Genomic DNA, 27792 nt, shown 5'->3' with positions numbered 1-27792 from the left:
TCTCATAGCACTTAACTTATTATCCATTAGATCTAAAGGCAAACAGTTGCTTTAGGGCTAGTGAGTGCTGAGGAGGCTGTGATTTGGGAAGCTTATTTTTTCATCTCTGCTTCCAGGTAAAATACTGACACCTGAGCTCCTTTCTTTAAGATTGTCTCTGTCCTTAGCCTTTTATGAAGTACTGAAACAGAGCAGCCTTTACTGGGAGACAGACCCTCTAGATTGAGCCAAATTTTTTATTGTGTACCATCAATCTTTCATCTTTATCAGGAAGGCAGTGTTGCCTAATGAGAGGACACCTGCATGGGAGGGACCTTTCTCAGACTGGAGCCAAAATCCCTTTGTCAGAACAAAGGCTCCAATAGACATAAAATCACACAATTCGTGGCACCAAGAGAGGGCCCACGTTAGTTAATCCTTGACCATCCCATGCAACTCTTTCCAGTCCAAGTATGTGACCATTTGTGAAGAATGCTGGGAATGATGTCCTTCAGGTCAAGATTGGTCTTAAAGCCTCAGAGGTGGTGCTACAAAAGCCATTACAAAGAATGACTTTTCCTCATTTATCCATTTATGTGTCTGGTAAAAATCACATTCCCCTTCCTCATTTACATAACAACCATCACCTCCTCTTCAACCTCCAACTACCAGGTTGTGCGTGTCAAATAGGGGAGTACTTGCTCTGATGATCTACCTAGCAGAAACCTTATGTCCCTTGAGACTTCTCTGGTGGCCATGGCAGTCTGGCAGGAAGCCCGAAATGCAGGCCATTTGGGCTTTTGTAATGCCACTGATGGCTTGTGTCCCCTGACCAGTGTGACATAACTGCTGTTCTGAGTGTAACAAATAGAACAGCTCCCCAAAGCCATCCCCATACTCAGCTGAGAATCTATAAAAGCAGAGTGAGTACGCATCTGATTCAATCCCAAACACTTGTTCGATATCTGCGATGTGCCATGCACTGTGCTAAGTGCTAGGGATACAATCAATTAAAAATAAAGACATGTATGAATAGCACTTCTTTATGTTCTGGTACAAGAGAAAGGTTGAATCGGAACAAATCAGAAATGCTACTAAAGAATGAAATGGATGGCAAAAATAATGCCTGTCTTGCGTGATTTTGAAGAGAAGATGGACACACTTTGAATCGAGTCTTTAAAAATCTTTTTACAATTTGATGGGAAAATCCAATAATTTGCAAAGCAGATATCTGTTATGACTACCATAAATGAAAACATTCACCTTCCATATTTTACAGAGTATAAAAACACTCCCTTGCCTGTATATACCAGTACACACTGTAGCCAGTTCAGAACCACAGAAGGAAAGGTACAGTTATCTACAAAAAGTCCTTTTTTTTAAAGTCCTTAAAAAATTTTAAGTAATATTTAATTTTTTCCAATTTCATGTAAAAAACTATTTTTAACATTTGTTTTTAAAAATCTTTGAATTCTAAATTCCTTCCCTCCCTGAGATAGTAAGAAATTTGATGTAGGTTATACTTGTGCAATCATGTAAAACATATTTCTATATTAGTGATGTTAGTGAAAGAAAAACAGATTCTTTCTCTCCAAAAAAAATGAAAAAGTAACATGACAAATATTATACTTTGATCTGCCTTTAGACTCTGTCAGTACTTTCTCTGGAAGTGAAATAGCTTCACTGAAAATTTTTTATCATGAGTTCTTTGGGTTGTCTCGGATTATTGGATTGCCTGAAAAGAGCTAAGTCATTCACAGTTGATCATCATGCATTACTACCCTTACTGTTTACAATGCTATCCTGGTTCTGCTCATTTTACTTTGCATCTGTTTGTTAGTCTTTGCTGATTTTTCTGAAACCATCCTGCTTGTCAGTTTTAGAGCACAGTAGTATTCCAGTACAATTATATACCATAACTTGTTCAACCATTCCTCAATTGATGGGCATCCCCTCAATTTCCAGTTCTCTCTATATAGCTTTATACAAGCATGTCCTTTTTCCTTTTTATCTCTTGAGGATACAGACCTAGTTAGTAATGGTTTTGCTGGATCAAAGGGTATGTATAGTTTTATTAGGAAAACTCCTAGAGACAAGCATCTACAGTAATACTACCAAGACAGAGACAGTTCAGGAAAACTATTGAAGTCTACGGAAAGACTGTATGAATGTCTAACAACAGTATTCAGTAGAAAATATCTATCATCTTGCTTAAAAGCAACCAAAAAGAACCTTGCTTCCCTTAGTCAATAATTAAAAGTGAAAGCCAAAAAAGGTAAGATAATACAAGGAACCAAAGAGCATAAAGAAATGAGAAGAGAAAGAACTCCCAAGAAAGGAGGATAGAAAACAGTTTATATTGTCTCTGTGATGAAAGGAAGTTCAACAGAGGGACAAGGAAAATTGGATCAGATGTGAAACAGCTTTTATGCCATCAATATAATGAATGATAGAGTGGTGACACAAAAGGAAATGGCTGAAACTGGAGAGTAGCAAATGTGGAAAAGATCCATAATTATTGGCTCAAAGCTTCACAACATGTTCACGAATTATTAGTGAAGCATTTAACCAACTTGCTCTCTGATGTAAGCCTGATTCCATTGTTTTATTTTTAAATCAGAAGATAGCACGTGTGTACTACTAAAATATGACAACCCAAGTAACTCCTCTAAAAATTATTGCTTAATAGGAAGCATACACAATTTGGATTGTTCAAGAAATCTATAGACACTTAGAAGAAAATAATATATTGGATGAGGAACTAAAAAGGTATGTCAAAAAGTCCTAGGGATGTGAAGAACGATTTACTATTGATCCCCTGATTATTAGATAAGCCACCTCAAAGCACTAAAGTATTCATACCTTTCCTGCATTCATGGCTTAGTCAAGTATTGCAAATATATAAAATAATAGAATGTAAAAGTATTTCATGTCTTCATAGAAGACTGTTTTTTATTGACATGCCATCTTACAAGAATAGTTTTTATAAAACCTGGCATCTTCCAGGAAGACAGTTTAAGCCTGCTATTGTTCTACTTAACCTTAAACTCATTATCGTCAATCCTGAGCAGAATTAAGTCAAAGAGAGATCTGGATGACATCAAATTATATAGCTCAACTGAAAAGCATATTAAAACAGCACTTTCATCTCATTAAAAATTTTTCCGATGATATAAAGTGACAACATGAAGGCAATATTTACACATACTTTGGTATTCTCTAGGCAAGGCACACAAACTAAGGCCAACAAAGAGAAAGCTAAGACTTGTGTTGTGTTGAAATCTGGAAATTGAAGTCAAATATTAGGAGGAAAAACTAAAGTGACCATAATGCCTATGTAAAACCAGTTTATTGTATACTTTTGGTGCTGTAAAATGGATGACTTTTGTTTTCGGAGGTGTCTAACAGTGTTACAGAAACACAGGGGGATCTTCACTCCACAACAGCTGTAGCAAGATTAACACTGTCTCTTCAGGAAGGAGGAAGAAAATTGATTGTTCACAGGCCACAGGTTAAATAAATAGGTTAAAAGTATACAGAAATACTTTTGGAATAGACAGATTTCATTTCACAAAGGAGGTCATAAAGGCTGACAACAGGTACTTTTTTGGTACTGTTTTCCTTGAATGTAACCAGAAGTGGTTTATCTTCAGGTGGAGTCTACAAAATGGCTAATGTCCAAGAACGGAATCAAAACATGATTTGTGGGCAAACATCCACATGAAACAAAAATATGTTGATAAGAAAGTGTTGAACAAATGGTTATGTTAAGAAAGGTTAATCTTAAGAACCCTAGAATTGTTGATCGGAAAAAAATTTGTACAATGAATGGTAGCAACTGTGTAGCTTATCACCACAGGTTCCAATAACTTATCAGCTATTGGATACCAAAAAGATAGAATGAGGTGGCTTGAATTATAAACCAGGAGCTCATTATATCTTATATACTGACAAACGGTATATCTCTTTGAGAATTCAATAAACTATTAGAATGGTAGCAGTTTTAATAAGACTTATCTATAGCCAAATAGATATAACACTGATCCCTAAAAAGCAAGAATATCAGATTTATAGATGTTTCTACACCAAATATTCAATCTCCAAAATATGTGGAATGACTATCTCTTACAATATAGAGACCTAGTAGAAAAAAGTAAAACTACATGGGGATGGGATGGCTTTTCTGTTATCCTTTCTGCTACTATAATTGTCCTGATGATGCTTTCAGTGAATCTGCAGATGATGAACTTACATCTCAGTACTCTTATTCAGTTATAAAAAGTCACTCTCACCTGTCTACATTAGTATGCATTTAATTAAATATAAGAAAATAATGGGATAGCAATTTGTCCTTGAATCCCTTTTATCTGACCTCCACTAAAAGAGATGAGAATAATAATATGATGATGATAGCTGACATCAGTAATAGTACCTGAAGGTTTTCAAAATATTTTAATATATTACATTAAGGGGCTTCCCAAAAAGGTACATGACTTGGCAGATATTGAGGACCAGTTAAGTCAGAGATCCCACTTTGTAATGGACATTCTAAAAGGCTGGTGTTCTTCTTGTTCTTGACCCTAGAATTATAATGGGTTTTGGCTAAAGTTGAAATTCAAAGCCTTTATCTTTTTGAGCTGATTCCTGTAGCTGTTATGTATGGAAAATGATAGAGCTTCCATTTTCCTTCCATTCAAGCCATTTGTCCATGTTCTCGCAGGGAAAAGGGTGGAAATATAACTAATAAATTCTAGTCTTTTTCTGACCTAAATTGTTTCAAAGGAACCTTATGTCTGTCTGAGTTCAAGTCAACTTTGTGGAACCAAGGGCCAGCATCCCAATTTTTCCTGTCACAAAACAATCCTTGTGAAGTAGACAAGGAGGATTGGGCAGTTCTACAACAGGATAGATTTGGCTTTAGTCAGATCTTTTAAATGTCATTTAAAACCTTGGTTTATAGCACCAGCTAGGACAGCCTGATTTTATCCATTCTTTAAACAAAAGTGAGTTCTGGTTGTTTTATATAATATCCCTCTCAACTTAATGCTGGATGTAGTTATTATCACTTTTAGATTGGTCCACCATATATTTTAAAGTAGTAATTGATTTGGACTTTGTTTTTCAAGTGACGGCTAACTGAGAAAATGAAATGTAGTTTTGATGGTGGCAAGTCTTTGGGAGGTGATCCTTAGGCAGTCAGTCAGCACATAATAAATGTGTGAGGCACTGTGGATTCCCTTCGCACTCCCTCTTCTTAAAAAAAAAAAAAAAAAAAAAGAGCAAAAGACTTTGCTTTCTCTCAGCGAGCTTCTACTCTAGTATCCTTACTCTAATATTATCTGATACAATAGGTTGCTCTTTGGTATTTGAGACTAAATATCTCAGCTCTTTTTAAAAATTATTGCTTGTCTTGTTTTTATATTTCTTTCATATCTGAATGTATCTCTAACTTCTCCCCCATTCAAGAAGCCATTTTTATAACAAAAAAATTAATTAAGCATAATAATTAGAATAATTTATTGTTGTTCAGTCATTTTTTAGTTGTATCTGACCATTTATGACCCTAGTTGGGGATTTTCTTGGGAGAGATACTGGAATGGTTGGCTGTTTCCTTCTCTGGCTCATTTTATAGATGAGGAAGCTGAGGCAGACAGGGTGAAGTGACTTGCCTGGAGTCACATAGCTGGAAAGTGTTTGAAGCCAGATGTGAACTTGGATCTTCCTGACTAGGCCCAAGGCTCTGTCAACTGAATGACCCAGGTGCTCTTATGCATTATAATAATAATAGCTAGGGTTTACATAGGGCCTACTCTGGGTCAGGCACTGTGCTAAGTGCTTTACAATTCTTATCTTATTTAATCCTGGTGACAACTCCTAGAGGCAGATACAGTCATGATCTCCATTTACAGATGAGGAAACATTATATTGAGAGATACATTAACTGTGCTTGCTACCTCTCTTTTCAGGAAGATTGTTGTTGATGAATCATCCTGATTTCAGGCCGTAGTCTCTATCCACTATGCCACCTAGTTATCCCCAGGAATATGGCAGCAATTACTAAAACGAGTGCTTAGGGTTGGAATTGAAGAAGCCATTTTCATTTCATTGACAGTTCTGCTTTCTCTGATTCTGTTCTCTGAAAGGATGATGGGAGGAAGGAGAGCTGGGATCATAGAATCGTAGATGTAGAGCTAGATGGAACCTCCAAGCTCATCTGTTCCATCTCACCTCCCTTTTCATTTATGAGGAACCATGGTCCAAACAGGTTAAATCACTGGCCTGACTAGCAAGGGGCAGAGTTGGTATTTGATTCTAGGGCCTTTGAATCCCCAATTCCAGCATTTGTTCCATTGTACCATGACCAGCCTGAAGTACTATGCCTTGTAAAGACAGAAAATTAATTTCTTTAGTTATTATGAGAATCTTAAGCCTGATTCATTTGAATTTGAGTCTATAGATGATAATTTGTTCCGGGGAGGTGGTAGGTGTGTGTGTGTGTGTGTGTGTGTGTGTGTATGATTCTCCTGACCTGTACCTTATTTGGATAAATTGCTATGAACAAGCTTGCCATCTTTGAAGATATAAATCTATACTATAAGTCAAAGTGGTACATTGATGCCTTTTGGAAACTTTTTAAACTAACTCTTGCTGGTTCAATAACCATTAACTGAACCCAGTGCTTAGAGTATTTTTTCCTTTTGGGTTTTCTCCCTGATCTATAAAAGAACCTTTGAGAAGTCCCAAAGATAGGATTTGGCTCTTCCTGTCAGAATCTTCTCTGTTACCACACACATACATGCCACCTTTGCCATGACACTTTCCCCACTTTTCCCAAATAGTACAGAGCTCTTCTTTCTCTTCTGGCTTTTCTGAGCAATGGGCCCCTTTCTCTCATTTGTGTCCTGTTCATCTAGATATCTCCTCTGGGGCCTAGAAGCTTATGGATGGGGCAGCAGATTGGGACAGGGAGAGGAGAATAATTCTGGGGCTTTGCTCCTCTTTGCTTCTCCAGTGCCTGCTTTGGTGGGAAACCTTTCCTGAACCTCCCATTGGGTCTTTGTCTATCCTGCCCCCAATTCCCTAGATTACAGGCTCTGATCTCTCCCTCTCCCTCTCTCTCTCTCCTTCTCTTCCTCTCTCTCCCTTTCCCTCCTTCTCCTCTCCCTCTCTCTCCCTCTCACCCCTTTTATTTTTTATCTTCTATTTACTTACTTGTGTACAGGTCTCTTTCTGTCCATAGGATGGAAGCTACTTGAGGAGAGGGACAGTTTTTTTGGTTTTTATACCTCTAGGACCTAGCATAGTGGTCCACATATGACAGAGACGCAGAACATTTTGGTGGCATTTGTTGGATTTGATTCAATGATTGATTGGAAAGAAAGGGAAAAGCATTTCTAAAGTATCTACTATGTGCCAGGCTCTGTGCTAAGCACTTTATAAATATTATTTTGTTTGGTTCTCACAAAAATCTTGCTAAAGACACTATGGAGACTCTTCTGCTTCACCCATAGGGTGTTTAACTTTGGCCGGGATTGCAGCAGGTGGCTCTGTGGCCATGCTCCTTCATGCTGTCTTTCCCCTCATAAAGTTGCATCGTTTCATTCTCACTCAGCCTGCTCCTTTCTTTGATTGTGTTCAGCCTCTTGTTGCTCCACCTCTCAGCCAAGCCATCCAGAGTTGGGGTCTCAGCAGCCACCCCATCTCCCAAGTTAAGCCTTGACTTAGGAAAAGTCAGTCTAGCTCTGTAGGGATGGATCTCGAATTCCATGCCCTCCCTCATTCTCTGACACTAGGGAGCCTTCCCTAAGTATGTGCCCCTCAAGTTTTCCCCTGGCACTAATGGCCTCTTTTCCTTGTACTGTTCTTTGAGATCCTGAATCTTACTGAACCTGTAAACACGATCACATGCTAGTATGTGCCAGGAATTAAACCAGAATATGGTGCATCCTGACTCCATTTGGAGTATATGTATACAGATGTATGTATGGATACATACACAACATGTATGCCTAGAATGTGCCATATGTGAGTTTTAGTGCATCTTCAAGTGATCTTTGTATAGTTTGTGTAGTAAAAGTTATTTAAATTATTTTGGTTATTTATTTTTACGTACCACAATTTGGAGCAATATATCTAAGCTTGGCTCCAATTGAGCTGAGAAAACTAAAAAGAAGAGAAAGGTGAGAAAAGGATAAATATAGTACAAGCTTAAAGTGAGAGATTCTGGGTATTTGCTCCATATCTCTCTCTTTGTGAATTTCTTGGAGTAAGGAAGAGATGTTTTTAGATGTCCTAAGCACGAAATTTCACTGGATCCCTAGATGACAAATATCCAATAGGTAATACACATCCAAATCTGTCATTTTAGGTCCTGTATTGAATAGAAACCTATGGCCTGGAGGTCTTACACACATAAGCAGAGAACACTATTGTTAATTTTGAGTAAGACACTGTTTTGGAGGGGAAGGAAATGGCACTTAACCTTTTATGAAAATATTCCCAAGAATTATATATGTTTAACATATATTGGATTACTTGTCATCTAAGGGGAAGGGGGTGGGGGAAATAGAGGAAGAAAAATTTGAAACATAAGGTTTTGCAAGGGTGAATGGTGAAAACTTATCTTTGCATGTATTTTGAAAATAAAAAGTTATTATTTTAAAAATTATTCCCAGCTAGTCTTTTGGAAAAAAAAAGAATGAATTCTTTCACTTATTTTACCATTTGGAAGAAAGGGAGAAACTGAATATCATATTTCTCTTATTTTAAATGCAGCTATCTTGCTGTTACCAGTGTGAATTCATGGTGTGAATTCCTTTTTTTCTATTTAAGGAGAAAGCTAAGGTTGTTGAGCCCCTGGACTATGAGAATGTTGTTGTTCAAAGGAAGGCCCAGATTTACAGTGACCCTCTTCGAGACCTGCTCATGTTCCCCATGGAGGATCTATCTGTGAGTAGAGAAGCCTTGAATCTGACACTGATATTCCCGGAAACCCCTCGGACTTGGTTGAGCCAGAGTCACCAAGTCTTGTCTCTTTCTCTTAGGTGTCGGTAATAGCGCGTCAAAGAAGGACAGTTGAGTCCACAGTTCCAGAAGACGCTGAAAGGAAGGCTCAGAGTCTCTTTGTCAAAGAGGTAAGGGCCACATGGCTTCCCAGCTCCTGCTGACTCACTTTATGCCTTTTCTTCTTCTTCTCTGGTTATTGTGATTTTAAAGTAAGAGATAAGCTGGCCAGTCTTCTATATCTAGCCAGACCAGAGGCAAACATGTGCATTTCCACGTGAAGCAGAAATGTAGTTGCAATAAACTCAGCAGCCTATACTACTTGTACTGCCAGGCTGCAGTTGAAGTGGCTGGCCCACCTCCCAAGCTCCTTACTCAGCCTCATGGTGACGCTGGGATTGGGTGAAAACTGAGTGGAGGCCCCCCAGCTTCTAGGCTCTGGGCAAGGAGAGGCGAGAGCTCTTTGCAAACTGCTTTTTTGCAAAGGCCTTTTGCCAAGCCCTTCCTTTTTTCCCCATAAATTTTCCTCTTTTAACAAAAATTCTTTTTTATCCAAGATAGCTGTTAACAAAGGGAGAGAGGGAGGCTACATTGAGAAATATAACTGATAAATAAAAAACAGAAATCAGTGAAAATTGTTTTAAAAATCAAATACCCAGAGCACCTTTTTATTTGTAAAGAACAACTTGTGTTTAGTTTTTTTATGCCCCCAACTAATGATTTGTCTGCTTTCAGTGTATTAAGACATACAGCTCAGACTGGCACGTGGTGAACTACAAGTATGAGGATTTCTCTGGTGACTTTCGAATGTTGCCATGGTAAGTTGAGCAATCACCATAGAGGGAAGGTTCTTGAGTTGCTTATTTTTTTTTAACTTTCCACGACCACTTTGTATTAGCCACATTTACCACATATAATAAAAAGAATGCCATAAAAAGACCATCAAGGTAACTTTTCTAAAGCCCAAAACCCTCAGTACCACCAGCAGAGAGGAACATGGGGGACATTAGTGAGCCCTGATGAAATTACCTCCAGCTGGTACCTGTACCGAAGGACAGATCAGCTCCAAGTCCTGGCCCATCCAGACTCAAAGGACAGGAATAACTGCTCCTTGTTGATGCTCCCTGTGACTTGGCTTGGAGAGCTCTGTCCAGTCTTAGTCTTAGGCTGCTTCTTCTTTGCCATCATTTTCCCTTCTTCTCATCTCTTTTTGTTCCTTTCCTTTTTGTATCATCATCCAGATGAAATAGGATTTCCTGGTGCCTCCTGTGAGTTTGTAATTTGGCTTTTTTTATATTTGACAGTTTTAAGAAGATCATTTCCTGTCCAATTGTTCCATCTACTACATTTTAGAACCTACATCCATCACATTTTTAGGGTATGGTGGATGGCATTTTCAAAGCATGCCCATTTTAGGTGATTCTTTCAGATCTTTTGGAAACTCCTGGTTTCAGGGAAAAGCTGATAATTTGGCTGAAATCACTGTGCCTTCTTGTGAAAAGAAAAAGCCCATGTTTCTATAACTCTTCATGATTAATAAAATGGCCTTCCTCCCAGTGACCTTGTGAAATAGGGTTTGTAAGCATCATCTCTATCTTGGAGATGAGGAAATGGAGCTCAGAGGAACTGGGCCTTGGTTCAGCTGACATAAGGCCCTGCTTTCATTGCACCATAACCTACAATACAATCAATAATTATGCATTGAGTGACATGATTTTTTGTCAAAAAAAAAAAAACCAAAAACCCGAAAAGAAACTTATGCTAGTGATTGATAATTTTTTCTATTTTTTGTGGCTGCAAAGGATCAAAATATCTTCAAAGGAAGAATAATACCTTGTATTGAAATGGTGCCTTTAATTTAAAGAAAGGAAACCATTGTTTCTATTGTATCGCCTGCTAAAATGCTTCTTAGGAAGACTATGACTAGCAGAGGCAATGGATGAAATCTCATTCATTGTTCCTCATGTTTCTATAAGAATCATAACATTTTCATCAATCTTTTTTTGAACTTTGAAGAGAATGTATCATTTAAGGAGGTTCTTTCATCCATTCACAATTTTTTTCCTCCTAAGGACTTTTTCTTGGTTTCATTAACAGCTAAGTTACATCTCTTGGTAACTCTTGAATGCCTTGCTCCTAGCTGAAATGTAAAGCTAACTCTGTACCATTGAGAATACTCTTCCTCCTTTACTGATACAGTACTATTGAGAGCTGAGGATTTTTATGTTTCTTCCCCAGATTTCCTCAGAGTTATTGTCTTGGAGGTAGAGCAGGCATTATTATCTCCTTGACAAATGGGGATGTTAATACTCAGAGATGTTCGGTGACCTGTTGAAGGTTGCATAGTGAGGAAATGATAGTGGGAACTTGAACTCAAGTTTTCTGACTCCTCCTGGTCTGTTACGATGCTCCTTGTCTCTGACTATGAGAGGGGCTTCGTGTGTGGGCAGTGGGCTAAGTGTGAGGCCCAGGATATTAAGGAGATGGGTTTTAAACCCAACTCTTTGGCTGATGAGCTGTGGGACACTTTTCTGAAAGAGCATGACTAGAATCCTCTTGTGCCCTAAAGACCAGCAACTTGAGCGCCAATGAGAATAGTAAGCATTAAGACAGTGCCTTATCTATATTATCTCATTTTATCCTCATAGTATCCCTAGAGGTAGGTAAGTGCCATTGTTATCTCCATTTTACAGAGGAGGAAAGTGAGGCAAGCAAAGGTTCGATGACATGTTCAGGGTCACACATCTGTTAACTTGGATCTGAATTTTGGTCTTTCTGACTAAAGTCTATATATACAATGTAGCTGCTTGGGCAAGTCATTTAACCACCATGGGCCTCAGTTTCTTGTTATGTGACATTGGGGTTGGACATTGGGGTCTCTGAAGTCCTTTCCAGTTCTTGACCCTTGATCCTTTGACTTGTTAGTGGGAAAGAACCTGAAACAGGGATGAATAAGGAAATTTCTTTCTTCTCTTGTTAAGTACAGATGGCCCTAGAGTAGAAGCTTACTATGAGTATTTTAGTATGTTGGCACTTTGGGGAAGAAGCGTACTTCCTCACTGTGATCAGCCTATCCTTTGACTTGATGCCTTATGAGGCTTAACCTCCTCTCTTCCCTCATCTAGCCCGAACCTGATAACCCGGTGATCCCCATACTTGGGATGCTCATTTTCCAGGCCCTGCAATTCCTTCCCTCAGTGCCCCCTACAAGTACCACCACTTTAAGGGTCAAGGGCTGGAAGGGTCATGATCAGGCTGGGGGGGATATGAGATAGATTGATGCTTCGAGGGATAGACTCTCCAAGCAGGGCTGTCTGTATACAGGGTGACCAAACATCTTTGTCTTGCCCTTGCACCCATTTCTGTGGTTCATAGTCCCCTGTGTAGGAAGGAGAGAGGACAACCATTTTATTGGAAGCTTTCTCTATGTGTTGGGTGGCGTCTAAGATTTTATTGTTTGTTTGTTTTTTTTTTTTTTCAGCAAATCCTTGAGACCAGAAAAGATTCCCAGTCACGTATTTGAGATTGATGAGGACTGTGAAAAGGATGAGGTAAGGGCAGACACAATCACATTAACCTTGTGTTCTATCATGTAAAATGGAAGACATTTTTAAAGTGAACTTGAAGATTCAATTCAACAAACTTTGATTAAATACCCACTATGTGCAAGGGATACAGAGACAAAAATGAACGACACCATTCTCAAAGAGCTGTGTTCTCTGGAGTGTCCGTGAGTCTGTCGGCACAGAATAATTAGAGGAAGAGGGTGTGTACCGATATGGGAGAAAGCCTCATTGGGGAGGAAGCACTCGAACCAAGGTCAGCGGAAAGATTTGGCAGGGGAGTGGAGTGGCACAGATATAGGGCAAAGAACATTCTGAGTATGGCAGGCAGCTTTCAAAGACGTAAAAGCTGGATTGCATAGTGTAGCCACTATGGCTGGAACTTTGAGTGGATGAAAGGGCATGATAGGAGATATCTGGAAAGGCATGTTGGGGGCAGATTCCAGAGGGTTTTAAAGGCCACACTGAGAAGTTGGCAGTTTATTCTAGAAGCAGTAGTGAACCACTGAAGACTCATGAGTTGGGGAGGGACATGACAGCTGTGTGGAGGATGTTTTGGAGACAGGAGAGACTGGAACTCAGGAGCCAGATCAAGAGTATTAGAATAAGCTGGGTGAAAGAGGATGAAGATTTTAAATTAAAGTAACTATCATGTGACTGGACAGAAAAGGACTGATAGAGATGTTGTAGCAATAGTACAACTGACAAAAGTTGGCAGCTGATTGGATGTGGAGGTAGGTGGGCAAGGAGTAGGAAAAGTCTAAAATAACTCCGAAGTTGTGAACTCTCACGAAAAAAGGAAGTGCTGCTGCCCTCAACAGAAATAGGGAAGTTTGGAAGAAGGTGGAAAGACATGTTTTAGACATGTTGAGTTGGAGATGCCGATGGAGCATCTTGGTAATACCCAGAAGAAGACTCTTGGGACTGGAGTTAAGCGAGAGATTCTGGCTGGATTTGAGAGTTCTCAGCATAAAGGTGCTAATTGGATTTATGGTAGCAGATGGTCCCACCAAAGTGGGATGAAAAATGAGAGGGGGGAGGGGAAAAGAAGGGGAGGAGCGACAGGATTAGTGGACATGCTTAGAGGATGATAGGGGAGAGGAAATAATCTGTCAAACTAGATCATATATCTGAGGTGCCAAACAAACTTGAAAGCACCCTACAAATGGGCAGCACCATCCATTTTCATCTATATTACCAGTCATCTGCAAAGGCTTGAGGAGGCTCTGACTTAGGTTTCTTGGTAGTTAGATTTCCAGTCAGTGAAGTGCATTAAAGTGTACGGTGCTATTGGGAGAGAAATCTCTGCTTAGGATACAGAATTAATGGGGAAGAAGGAAGGAAACAACTATTTTATAAGTTCCTACTATGTGCTGAGTGCTTTACAAATATTACCTCATTTGATCCTCACCACAGCTTTGGGAGGTGAGTGCTATTATTATCTGCCCTCATGTAACAAATGAAGAAACTGAAGCAGATGGAAATTTGGGGAGTCACACAGCTACCAAGTGTCTGAGGTTGTATTTGAACGCATATCTTTTTAATTTCAGGCCCAGGGCCCCAGCCGCAATACTGCCTGGCTGATGGTACCGATTTCCCTAATGTAGGACATAGGTTTCATTTATTTTCGTGGCCATAAGGATGCCTGTGCTGTACCATCCACACCTCAGGGTAGTCAATCTCTTGGTTGCCAGCTGCCACATAAGTAGTTTGCGCTTTTTGTCTTTCAAGGTTCACAAACTGATAGGATCATACATCTGGAACTGGAAGGGAACTCCAAGGCCCGGTGTTGTCATAACATTGGGAAGAACTGATTGTTAGCATATTGAAGAATCCGTGGCTTCGGGGTTCCCCGTTAGTCTGTGGGCACAAAGCTCAGCTTCACGTGTAAATTCAAAAATGGGAAGAGAGGATTTTACATATTGAGGATGTTCAATAAATGTATTTCATGAATGGTTTATTGACCCTCTTCTGTGTTTTAGGATTCAGCTTCATTATGCTCCCAGAAGGGTGGAATGATTAAACAGGGCTGGTTGTTTAAAGCCAATGTGAATAGTACCATCACTGTCACCATGAAGGTAAGAACTTGTCATGTCATGTACCCAGGCAGAATTTGCCTGTTTTGTAGTGTACTTTGTTTCGCACTGATCTCAGTGGGATGTTTGAAGAAGTGCAGGCTCTGAGAGTGCCTGTCTTCCCTTCCAGACATGAGGGTCCTCATCAGTGGATGACATTTTAAAATTGTAGGCATAAAAATAAATGAAGAATGACTTTTTAATGACAATTGAGTGCTACCCTCTGAATCAGCTGATTAAAAGGGAAAATCGCAGTTAAATGAGAAAAAGGACATTGCTGATTCTTAGGCCAAGGAATAAATTTAACAAGTATGTATACAAGGACAAGATAGTACATGAGTTGCCTGACACACTAAAACAGGGGTCCTCGGACTTTTTAAATAGGGGGCCAGTTCACTGTCCCTCCGACTGTTGGAGGGCCAGACTATAGTAAAAACAAAAACTTTGTTTTGTGGGCCTTTAAATAAAGAAACTTCATAGCCCTGGGTGAGGGGGATAAACGACCTTAGCTGCTGAATCTGGCCTGCAGGCCGTAGTTTGAGGACCCCTGCACTAAAGGCTGTGGTGAGCAAAGATTTCAGAGAGGAGGCAATGAACTGGATGGATCTTGAAGGGGAAGCCTCTTTCCCTGAGTGGATGTAGACACTGAAGATTATTCATGGCAGAAGCAATAGCTTCGATCTGCATTCTTCCATCAGCTTGCTTTCTGCAGGTGCATTATGAATCCTTTGGATTTATGATTGGTCATTGTGTTGATTAGAGTTCCTAAGTCATTCAAAGTAATTTGTCTTCAACGATAGTTTTTATTGTGCAAATTGTTGCCCTGGTTCTGTTCACTTCACTTTGCATCAGATCATACAAGTCTTTCCAGGTATCTCAGAAACCATCCCCTCCATCATTCCTTACTGCACCATCGTGTTCTGTCACCTGTGTATATACCATAACTAGTTTGTGAGATGATGTTTAGAAAATATTTTGCAGACCTTTAAAGCCCTATAGAAATGCTCCTGTAGCTGTTTACCAAATGATCAGGGCAGAACAACTGTCAGTTGAGTGACCGTTATTGTTTTGTGCATTGGGGTCAATAGATGATGACACCATGGCCTTAATCTTCTTGCTTTGCCTCCACATCATGAAAACGCCTTTTCTTTGTGACTTTTATACCCACACTACAAGTATTGCTCACTTAAAGCAAGGTCGGTATTTGCCTATTCTCATTTACAAAACTATTTACAAAAACTATCAATTGGGTTTGGTTTTTAATTTTGTAGAAAAATTAACTCTAGAATTCCTTTACATGGGGAGTCCCTTTTGCGTGTTTAAAATGTTGCTGTGTGACAAAAATTCGGTTCTCCTACAACTCTTTACAACGGGGCTTTTTAAAATTTTTACATGACTCTGATTATATGGGTATATAAAATGGATATGCATTTTACTGATTCATTGCTAATAAATCATAATTTTGCAACCTTCACATTCAGTTGTGTGACCCCACATGGGGTGACAACTCATAGTTTAAGAAGCTTTGCTTTAGGGCCATTCCTACAGAGGCAGCTGTCCAAGCGCTTCACCATTTACCACTGTGAGACTTCTAAGGGTTTTCTCAAGCAAACCAGGCCATTCAATCAAGCAGAGAGCAGCAAGCCCTTTACTAGGATGCATTTTAACTTGGGTGTTAGGTGTGGAACATTTAGGGTTAGGAGCAGAGGAAAGCTGGGGAAACTGAGTCTCTGAGAAGTCAGAGGGGAGGGACACATTTCTCAAAACCTTTGACATTTTTCTTTAGCCTAGAGACTGACTGGTCTTTATAGCCTACCCAGTCAGTGGCCGTTTTAGGTAGGAACTTAAACTCAGCTCATACCCAGAGATCACAGCAACAATTCCCTTGAGTCCATAACCTCTTGCTTCTCAAAGTAAACTAGAGTCCTTTGTGACTTCCCCTGCAAGCTGTCCATGTGTTCACACCTCTTGTACACTGCCCTCTTAGACACCTGCAAGCTTCCTGGAACGTGGCTTTTGAGCCATGGCATCTCTTCCTTTTTTTCTGCCAGGTCTAATCAACTTGCCTTGGCCAGCTTCTTCTGGCTCCTACTCATTCCTATTTATTTACACCAGGCAGCTCAGTGTCAGGTCCGATGCCTTTCAACAAATGCAACCCCACAGTGGCCTGCTGTGACGCAGGTACCATTTGCCAGTCTTTAATTCTGATCACCTGGCACAGAGCAGGCACCCCAGGGTGCATATATTCCACAAAGTCATTCGCAATATGAGAAGCCTTTTTGTTAAGGTGTGGAGGGGTGAGGTCCACATAGTCAGTGAAGAGAGCGCCCATAATAATAAAATGGAAGCCCTTGAAATGTTTGCCAGCTGTCCCCAGCATGGGCTTAGACCATCTCAAGCAAGCTGGCAGAAGCCGTGCAGGGAAGGCAGGAAGGCACATGGTATATGTGTGTGTGTGTGGGGGGGGAGGCTTCTACTGGACTCCCAGGGATCTTAGGAAAGTCAGATGAGGATAATACAGGTGAGGGGTTGTCAAAGTATAACTTCTACTGAACACAGGACAAGCCACGACTTCCCAGGTCTCAGTTTCTCCTTATACAAAAGGAAGACTTTGGATTTCATGATCCTCAAAATCCTTTCCAACACTAACATTCCATAAAACCACCTGTAAGGGAAGGGAAACTGGTCAATTGGCTTTTCCATTTGCCATTTTGACATCAAGCTGGGGTTGAAGGTAAGGGGAAATGACAGCTGAAGTAACTTTGCATAATGTTTTATATACAGTTGTGAGTGATTTGGGGGTGGTTTACCTAGTTTACATGTTTCTTCAGGTTCCTGCTTGGTGTTATGCTAGTTAATGCTAATTAATTTTGTTATTATTATTAATCAATAACATACATAAGGTTATTATAAATTTTACGGATATAAAGAACATGTAGCACACAATTGATAGATAGCAACAAAATATATAATACTCTGTATTGTAAATTCATGGAGCCAGTTGTCCCAGAATGCTTTTTGTTGTTGCTTTTTGCCAAACACGTGAATTCATAGCAAATGACCTTTGGTTGTAATTCAACCATTCTTTGACAGTGACATCACGTCCCAGTTTATTGTCATTAAATCTCATATGGGATCTGCTGTTGAATATTTCTCCTCCTTGTACAAATTATATTCATTAAACTGAAAACACTGCCAGCATCACTACTGATTATGATAGTGCTAATTATCTCATTGGCCTTGGAAAACATGATTTGATTGGCATTATTATCTATAAAATCCTGAAAATTTTATAAATCTATTTCATGTTTTAAAAATCCATTTAAGTGATGTAATTTTTTTCACCAGATGTCCACGGTGAACTTAGTTCTCCATAAGGCCAAAAAGAAGGTTCTAAAATGTTATAATTATTGTTTTTGTTGAACTCTATTTTCAAGTAACATATTCCTAGGAAAATTATTCAATTTATTACTTTCATGAAATGAACTGTTAAACTTCTCTGGTTAATGAGATCTTCAACTTCAGATTCACACTTTCTAGTACCAATCTTTCAACTCTCCAAAGTTCTTATGGTGTGCTGGATTATTTGGGATCATTTTCAAACTGTTTGTTGATCTTGAATGTGATGCATTTGAAAGTCATCAAAATTCTTCAAGAATGTCAATCATAACATCAAAGTCTTACAAGAAACCGATGTCAGCTGCTGCGTCTGCCAAACCAGAATAAGGAATATGAGAAGAATATGTTCATGATGTAGGACATTGACACCAGCAGCAGCAGCTGGGAAACTGTGCCATTCAGCACTCAGCCAATCTTAGGCACTTTCGTTTCAAGTTGTTGAACTACAGTTTCTGGCTTGGTTTGGTTTTGATTAGATTGGTGATAGAGAAAATAAAATTTATGCAGAAATATTACCAAACTATTACCTAATTTTAGGGGATGTAGGTGACTCAGTAGCTACAGCGCCGGAACTGGAGTCAGGAACACTCATCTTCCTGAATTCAAGTCTAGTTTTGGAAACTTCCCAGTTCTGTGACCCTGGGCAAGTCACTTAACCCTGTCTGCCTCAGTTTTCTCACCTATTAAATGAGCCACAGAAGGAAATGGCAAACCACTTGAATATCTTTGCCAAGAAAACCCCAGATGGAGTCATGAAGAGTCAGACATAACTAAAAAAGACTGAATGATAGCAACAAAAACCACAACCCTTGCTGTTATTTCAGATGTGACAATTGCAACCAGTGATTTAAATAGTGCTGAATGATTGATTCCAGGACAATTTTCTAACAATTTTGTAGCTACTTCAGACTTTGTTCCCACTGTTTATTAACACCATCAACAAAATGCAGTAAATTCACTTTCTTATTTTCCTGATTAAAGCAGCAGATGAGGGAGGACTGAATGAGATCCTAATTATAAAGTGCTTCATGCAATAGGAGGTATCATAGACAAAGCTTAAGTTATTGACATTTAAAGCCACCATCGTTTCAAGGAGACAATACTGTTTTTAAAATCCCCTCTGTCGTGATTGGCAGCTATTCTTTGAAAACTTCAAAGAAGGTTATTGGACTTGGAGCTGATGGAGCTAGGCCCTGACTGGGTCCATCAACCGGCTTACAAGATTTCTGAAAACATGACAGTTGCTGGATCTCGGAGCACACCCCACTGCTGCTGCCCAGACTCCAACAGTTTCATCTTGCTTCGAAACCTATTGCAAAAAATCCGAGAAGTGACAGATTGTGATCCTTTGGAGCAACTCCAAGATTTGGTAGGGCAAGAATTTGACTGGAATTGCTCAAATGAACAATGGGGATTGTTGGAACTTCTCAATTTCATTTCTTCTGCCTATACCTCAGCTATTTTATTTGCTGTAGATCCTTCCTTTTTCTTCTAGATTGTCTCCTAACTCACTCTTCCCTGCTAGTGATGTTTACCAGACGTTACATAGAGCATATAATGTTTTGTAAAGAATGAATTTATATATAGTTTTATGGAACATCTTGAGAAGAAAGCATGCTGTATTTTGTTTTCATTTTCTATTGGTTTAATCATAGAATTTTAAGCTAGCAGGAGGCCTAGATTCAAGGTTTCTTAACTTGGGGGTCCCCAGACCCTCCCAGGAGTCCTTGAACTTGAATGGGGAAAATTGATGTCTGTATTCCAATATAATTGGTATTCTTTATAAAATTATGTATTACAGTCAGTAAACATTTATTAAGTGCTAACCACTTTAATTTTAATTTAAATTAAATGAAATTTAAAAAAAACTTAGAACATTTAATTTTTAATTAAATTTAATGTAAAAATTGCAATTAAATTTAATTAAATTTAAAGGTTCTAATTAGACGTAATTAAATTGAATTTTAAAATGTCAATTAAATCTGTTTAATTTAATCAATTTAATTTAAACTTTTAAATTAGGTTTTAAAATCTTTATTTAAATTTAAATTTTTAAAAAAATGTAATTTAAATTAAACATTTATTCTGTGCCAAGCATTGTGGTTGGCTCTGGAAATACAAATAGAAGCAAAAATCAAGAAGAGTCTTTGCCCTCAAAGAGCTTACAATCTAATGGGGAGAAATACCCCAGGAAAGGAGGGTGAAGAGCAGTGTGAGGCCCGAAGGAATCCCAAAGCAGGGGAGCTTGTGGCAGTAGGAAAAAATACTTTTTTATATGTTTAAAAACATTACTCTGAGAAGGCAGCCATGACGCTCAAGGTTAAGAGACCCTTATCTAGTCCAATCTCCCCATTTTACAGATGACAAAACTGAGGCACAGAGACTTTAAATAGCTTGAATTTTAGCTACTTGTTCAATGGGGGAATGACCTTCACCTCAAATGACAAACAGTTAGGGAGCACGTATCCTTCTCAAAGGTCCCCAGATGGGAGGACTGTCCTCAGTTTACTGCATTGCTCTTGATCTGTGAGGATGACCCTCTCCAAGCAGACAGTACCCCAGCCCTGGAAAGCCTTCTCTTGTCTTCCATGCTTCTTCAGATGAAGGGATCAACTTAGGTGCCACCTCCTCCAAGAAATCTTTGGGGACTCCTGCTTCCCAGCTCCTATCCCCAAGATGCATAAGGTGAAAGGACTTTCTCCTTCTTCAACTTGCACCAGAGCGATGTCTTCGTTTCCCTCATTTGTCCTATCACAGCCCACTTGGTATCATAGTTTTCCTTGTCCTTTATCCTGTCCCCTTCCCCCACACACACACACACTCCTTGAGGGCAGGGATTGGGTCATTTGTCACTTTTCGATCAGCACTAAGAACAGAATCCTGCATGTGAAGGGCTTTTAAAAAACATTGACCACCTTGAATTGTCTGCCTTGCCCCTCCTTTCCCTTTCCCTCCTCTTGGGCTTTTACTGAGTTGTTTTTTCAAGCAGTGATGATGGGTTTGCTTTGATCCCTTCACACTTTGGTTTCTTGATACGAGATCACATCTCTCGGTTCTCTGTGAAATTGGCAGCCATTGAAGCTGGTGGGTGAAGAACTGAATGAACAAATGGGAGTCTTTATCCCCTTTATCTCTGGGGTGCAGATCTTCACTTCCTTTTGATATTTGGAGCAGCTGTGATAAATGGGCCCCTATGACCAAGTCTAACTGCCTTTTCAGGGTTAGGGTCCCTCAACCTTCCCCCTCTCCAGGAAAGGCGATCTGACCTCGTAAAGTCTCGGGATGATTGAAGATGGCCACAGCCGAGGAGCTGACTCTTTCCATTATACATGGATCCAAACGATTGAGGAATGTTTGTTTTCAGTTCGCATCGGCCCATTTTTATTCTTTGATCCATCAATGGGTAACATGTTCTTTCAAATAATCCAAAGAGATTGAATTTGTATGAGCTGAAGGATTCTTTATTGGATTGTTCCCTTTCTCTATATCATTCCTCCTAGGAGCCAGCTAACTTCTAGTCGGGTAACCAGCAAGTCTTTATTGCGTGGCTGCATTTTCCCAGACCCTGAGCACCCTAATACAAAGACAAAGATGATGCGCTCCTTGCTTCTACTTGGGAATTTGTTATTCTCCTAACAACAGCAGCTAATCCAGGTCTTTTCACCTCTCTCTTCTTCCCTCTCTTGGATGAGGCTCTTGCTTCCAAAAACCAGAAAACCATCAAGTGAGGAGCTCCTTCCTGCCCCTTTCCAGCTCATCTCCCATTGCTCACATGTTGTTCCCATCTTCTCCTTCAGCTGTCTTATGTGGAGATATAACCTTCTTGCTTACAAAGGCAAAACCTCCTACTTGCATCCTTGATCTCAATCCCTCTTGTTTTCTCCGGCTATCATCCACATTCTCTTATCTTCACTCTCGCCTTATCTATCTGCTGCTTCCTTCCTGCCTACAAATATGTTCATGTCTTCCCCCATCCTTAAAAACAAAGCAGACCCTCACTTGATGCAATCATTCTCAATTCCTATAGTCCTATAGTCTTTATTTCCCTTGTCAGAGAAATTTGAAAGCTGTGTACCCTAGGTACCTCTCCTTCTCACCATCTGCTATCTGGTGTTTGCCCTCATTCTTCAGCAAAGTCTCCAAAGATTTCTTGATGGCAAAACTTGGAGTGTCTTTTCTCAGTCCTTTTGGACATCTCTATAGCTTGGGACATTGTCAATCACTCTTCTCCTGAATGCTCTGTTCGCTCTAAGTTTTTTTGGCGTTGATCTCTCCTCATTCTCGTAGCTCTCTGACCATATTTCCCTGTCTTTTTTGCAGAATGTTTTTGCTGTGGGGGGGTGGGACCCCAAGTCTCTAGCCCTGCTCTTTGCCCTTCCCTCTTTTTTACTCGGTAACCTCATCAATGCTTGTGGGTTCAATGGTCATCTCAACACCCATGGTTCCCAGGCCTTTATATCATCCTGAACATCTCTTTTCAGCTCTAGTCCTCATGTGCATCACCTGCCTTTTGGCCATCTTAGATAAGTGTGGGACAGCTATGTGGTGCGGTGGATAGAGCCCTGGGCTTAGAGGCAAGAACACTCTTCTTCTGGAATTCAAATCTAGCCTCAGACACTTCCTAGCTGTGTGACCCTGGGCAAGTCACTGGATCCTATGTACCTCAGTTCCCTCATCTGTAAAGTGAGCTGGAGAATTAAATGGCAAATGTATCAAGAAAACTCCAAATGGGATCACGAAGAATCAGATACAACTGAAATATAACTAAACAACAGCCTGTGGACATCTCAAATTCAACATGTCCAATATAGAACTCATCTTTTTTCTACTGTTCTAGAAAGCATCACCATTCCTTCAGCCCTTTATCCTTTACTCTCCTCCCCCTATATCCAGTCTGTTCCAAATCCCATGTCATACTTTTGTGTCATCTGTCATCATCATCATCCCCTCATCTCTGCTTATAACCTCACACCCGGATCATTGTAAGAGCCTTTCTCTTGGTATCTTGGATCGAAGACTCTCCCTTTCCTACTCTAGCTGCCATTCGGGTGCCGGGGTGATTTGTCTAAAGTGCATTTACCTCCGGAATCACAGGCTTGACATTGAAAGCCCTTAATAGTCTGCTATTTTTGTAATTTTCCTTAGTATACTCTTACCTGACAACACTGGCTATGCTTCTGTATTTTGTATATGACACTCCATCTCCCATCTTTTCACTGGTTGGCTCCCAGGCCTTGAATGCTCTCCCTCCTCCCCTCTGCTCCCTGCAAGACTTAGCTCAGGGCCTGCCCCATTCCTCCCTGCCTCCAACTAGTGCCTTCCCTCTAAGGTTACTTCTTATCTACTCTATTTCTGCTTTGTGTGTGTGTGTGTGTATGTATGTATAATGTCTGTATGGACATATGCGTATGTATTTATCTCAAATGTACATCCTTGTTTCTACGTTGCCTTTTTTGTTCAAACGTGAACTCCTTGAGGGCAAGGGTCATATAGTTTTGCCTTTTTTGTATCCTCAGTATCTAATACATTGCCTGGCACATAGTAGGTACTTAATAAATGCTTGTTAATTCATTGATTAATAAGCCAAGATTTTGTTATTCCAGTCAGCTCTTTCAGAAGATGATGATTGAAATCTCCCAGTAAACTGCCTAAATAAAGCAGTTTATACCAAGTTTTAAGAAGTCTGTCAACCGTGGAGCTCAGTAGCAGTTGAATTGGATGCCTAGGACTTACTCCTGAATTTTACCTCTTGCCTCTCTTGCTTAATACATCCTGATTTATTGAGAGAGGGATAGGAAGAGGAAGGGGGGAAGGGGGAGAGAGAGAGAGTAGTAAGCAAGCAGCAGTATTATCTGTGTCAGAAACATCCCCTTCCTTCTCCATAGCATTCTACACATGGCTAAAGAGTACAGTTTTGAAGCCGTAAAGATCAGTCATCCTGATGAGAAGGAATCCATGGAGACTAGTGTGGGAACTTGTAGGTCAACTGGGATTTGAAAGAGATATGGAGAGAAGAGTAGATGTGGGAGGGTGGGGATGAGAGGAGATGGTCCTTGGGAGGAGCAGAGGCTTGTGGTCCCAGTTCCAGATGCTCAGTAATATGAAGGTCGCCTCAGCATCTAGGAGTGGAAGGGATGATGTTGATGATGGAAGGAGAAGAAAAGTCAGGGATGATGACAAGAGAGAAAAGGCTGAACTGCCCTAAGGTTTTGGCCTTCTGTTTTTTCTACCAAGGGGGAGAAAACCAGAAGAGCTAACCAGAAAAAAAAGCTAATGGGGGTGCCATCCCAAAGCACAGAGTTAGCACTTAACTGCCCTTGATAAAGCTAGCATTTGTATACTTCCTACTGTGTCCCAGGCTCTGGGTGGGGGAACTACCATTATGATCCCCATTTTACAGTTGAAGGAACCAAAGCATACAGGCTTAGTGCCTTGCCCAAGGTCACATAGCCAGAGAGTGTTTGAGGCTGGGTTTGAACGCCTGACTTCAAAGCTGTAGCTGCCTTGTTAGGACAAGATGAAAAAAGCGGGAGATGAGCTTCTCCAGTCCCTGTCAATGACTTTTGAAATACTCAGATGTTGTGGATTTGTTCTTTCCAGTTATTGAGGTCTTAGCTCTTCCTTGACTGCTTAACCCTCTGTGGGGACGGCTCCTCTCTCTGTTCTAGAGTTATGGGGGCAGGGTTCACAGATGCTCGATAGTCACTTGATTTGTCATTGATGGAAAATTTGGAAGAACTCATGGGAGTGACTCTCATTTCCAGGGCTTAGCAGCATTTCCCAGTTTGATGTAGTTATTACAGTATTACTCTTACATGAGCATCTGAAAGACTTGGCCACAAACATGAACGAACACACACACACACACACACACACACACACACACACACACATTCATACATACATGTGCTCATTTGATCCTCACAACAAACCTGGAAGGTCAAGTGCTCTTATTAGCACTGACCCTGAAAAGTTACATGACTTGTCCAAGGTCAGCTAGTTAAATATGTGGGGCTACATTTGGACTCTGATCTTCCTGATTTCAAGTCCACTGCTGTAGCTACTACACCCTTAGTAGTTCTCAATATTCTCTTGGCTAATAAGGTCCAAATTTTTTCCTAAATCTTCAATGTCCTCCCCCTTTTAGCTACCTTGGAAGTTGATCCCTCGATATGCCTTCAGAATTGTGCATCCTTTATCCCAGGTATTCTGTGTGTACTTGCTTAGTCTAGTTCAGCTTCTCCTCCCACAAAGTTATATTGAATGATAAAAATCCCATCTTGAGAATACTAAATATTGTCCATTTTCTGTCTTTACTTAGTACTATATTAACCTGAGAAAGAAAAAGGAGGGGAGAAAAGGGAATAAACATTTAGTAAGTACTTAACAGTGTGTGCCAGGTGCTGTTCCAAGTGTTTACAAAAAACCCTGGAAGGTAGGCACAATTAATCCCCCTTTTACAGATGAGGAAGCTGAGGCAGATGAAGGTTAAGTGACTTGCCTACGGGCATACAGCTAGGAAGTACCTGAGGCTAAATTTGAATGCTCATGTTCCTGACTTAAAGGTCTGCTTTATCCCTTGTACTATCTAGTCGCCTTTAAAGGTGGCTGGTGGTGGGAACAATACTTTGTTCTTATTCTAGAAAGGACAATTTGGCTGAAACCTCCAGGCCTTTCCCTCGTTATGAGTGAATCCACTATCCAGGCTTTAGACAAACTGGCCTTGCCCTAGCCCCAAACCTAGAACTCAGATCTTCCATGTATTCCTATCTGTGTGTCTTTCTATGGCTGGCCTCCATAATCCAGAGTGACATGGCCTCGGTTTTGAGTGATGTCAGTGGGGGACGGGGCAATGATGGCTCTTCTCATTTTTGTTCACTGCTAAGATACTGTTCTACTAAACCGCTGAGACAGGAGCAATAAAGAGATGTGGATTTGGAAGGCCAGGGTATTTTATTTAATAAACACTTTTTTTGCTCAATGTAGTGTAACAAAATAATATTCAGTAAGGGAAATGGGAATAAAACATACAGACTTAGATGGAGATTGAGTAACTTCTTGAATCAGGAGTGAATGAAACAATAACAGGTGCAGTAATTATGTTGACCAAGATGACTAGAAAAAGAGAGAACATTTTTAAACTTGTGGGTCTCAGCTAAAACAATCCTGAGAAAAAAGTTTCTCCAGCCCCTCCCAATGGATTCTTTGGAGACTTTGGCCTCTGCTAAGCTAAGTTTGTTTTTGTTTTTGTTTTAAACAGGTGTCAGTTTGACTGAAGCAATGTCCCATTCAGTGGTTAAGGCTGGAAAAGAAAGAAATAAGAAAAACACTGGCTTTGTTTATCTAGTCAAAATAAATAAATAGATAATAGAATCAATGTGGGAGGGGAAATCTTCAGTTTCTGCCAGAATCGAAAGCGAAATAACCCTCTACTAGAAGTACCAACATCATAGATACCCCCGTAAATATTTGCCAAGCTCCATGCCTTACTTCCCCTTTCCTCCTTCGAGAAAGGACAGAAAGTCCCTTTTTTGTGACAAAGCTTCCAAGCTTCCCACTAGACATAAGACCTACATATGATGACCCTAGTAGGTGAGCCGCACTCCCAGATGCCATAGCAGGGCTGCCGTCACCACTGAATATGTGTTTTGTCGTGAAGCAGGGATGTGAAACACTGATCCTCAGAATCTTTGACTTCCTGCCTTCCCATTCTCTGTCCCATACTTTATGGTTAATGGTGCCTGTTGCAAACAGTGTGGCTTTTTCTGGAGAGTCTCTAGAATTCGAGCTTAGATATGATCACAGTCTACTTTATTAGCTCATTTAGACTACTTGGTGGTGACATGGACAAATAATTAATCCTAGCTCTGTCTAGCACCTAATGACTCTGCTGTCTTTTAGAACTTTTAGATTTAGATTTGTAGAAGATATAAAACTGAAGACCAATACTGCCCCCAAAGAGATCAAAGAAAAAAACAGAGGAGCTATCCCCCATCATATGTACATAAATCTTTTTTTTAGCAAATTTTGGGGGTTTTTTTGGTAGTGTCGAAGAATTAGAAACTGAGGGTGTGTCCTTCACACTCGGGGAGTGGTCAAACAAGTGAATGAACCCTAAGAAATGGTGAAGGGGTTTGGTTTCCACAGAAGCCGGGGGAGGACTGGTGCTCGGTTAAGTGAGCAGAACTAGGAGAACAATTTATATGACAATTTTATCGTAAAGATGACAATTTCGACTTAGTAACTCTGATCAACACAGTGACCACCCACAGTTCCAGAGGACTCATGGTTAATATGATACCCACCTCCAGACGGAAAGGTGAAGGACTCAGGATAAAGCATGAGGCATAGTTTTTGGATGTTGTTTTCCTTGATTTTATATGGTTGTAATGGGAGCTTCGTTTTTCTTGCTTCCTCAGTGGATTTGGGGCAGGGTGGAGGGAGAGAGCTAATTCATGCTTGAAAATAAAAGAAAATTGAATTTAAAAAAGGAAAAAAAAAGCTTTTAAACATTTTGGCTAAAAGTAAAGGTCCAAAAAAGATTTCAACACACTGGGACAATTGGTAAAATCTAATAAATTGAAATTTTATAAGAATAAGTAAAGTCCTCTGCTTGACTTAAAAAAACCCAACCACAAAACTACCGGATGGGCCGGGTGTGTCTACACAGCAGTTTAGATGAAACTTAGTAGATGGCAAACTCCATTTGAGTCACCAGTGTGATGCAGCAGAATGTCAGAGCAGCGTCGTGTCTTGAACAAGGCAGGTGGTAG

The 27792-nt window shown here is 40.1% G+C and overlaps 1 protein-coding gene across 1 annotated transcript in view; it reads left to right on the top strand.

Moving 5' to 3' along the window:
• The window catches only part of DOCK11 (dedicator of cytokinesis 11), a 177445-nt gene that overhangs the window by 39954 nt on the left and 109699 nt on the right, over window positions 1-27792 (top strand). The window contains exons 2-6 of the mRNA XM_051968881.1: window positions 8812-8928; window positions 9024-9113; window positions 9718-9800; window positions 12464-12533; window positions 14528-14623. Of these exons, the coding sequence (XP_051824841.1) occupies window positions 8812-8928; window positions 9024-9113; window positions 9718-9800; window positions 12464-12533; window positions 14528-14623 (456 nt within the window). The remainder of the gene's footprint in view (window positions 1-8811; window positions 8929-9023; window positions 9114-9717; window positions 9801-12463; window positions 12534-14527; window positions 14624-27792) is intronic.

This window comes from Antechinus flavipes, chromosome X, assembly GCF_016432865.1.
Source record: "Antechinus flavipes isolate AdamAnt ecotype Samford, QLD, Australia chromosome X, AdamAnt_v2, whole genome shotgun sequence".
Lineage (NCBI taxonomy): Eukaryota > Metazoa > Chordata > Mammalia > Dasyuromorphia > Dasyuridae > Antechinus > Antechinus flavipes.
The sequence above is the reverse complement of the archived record's forward strand: the minus strand, read 5'-3'. Positions and strand labels throughout refer to the sequence as shown.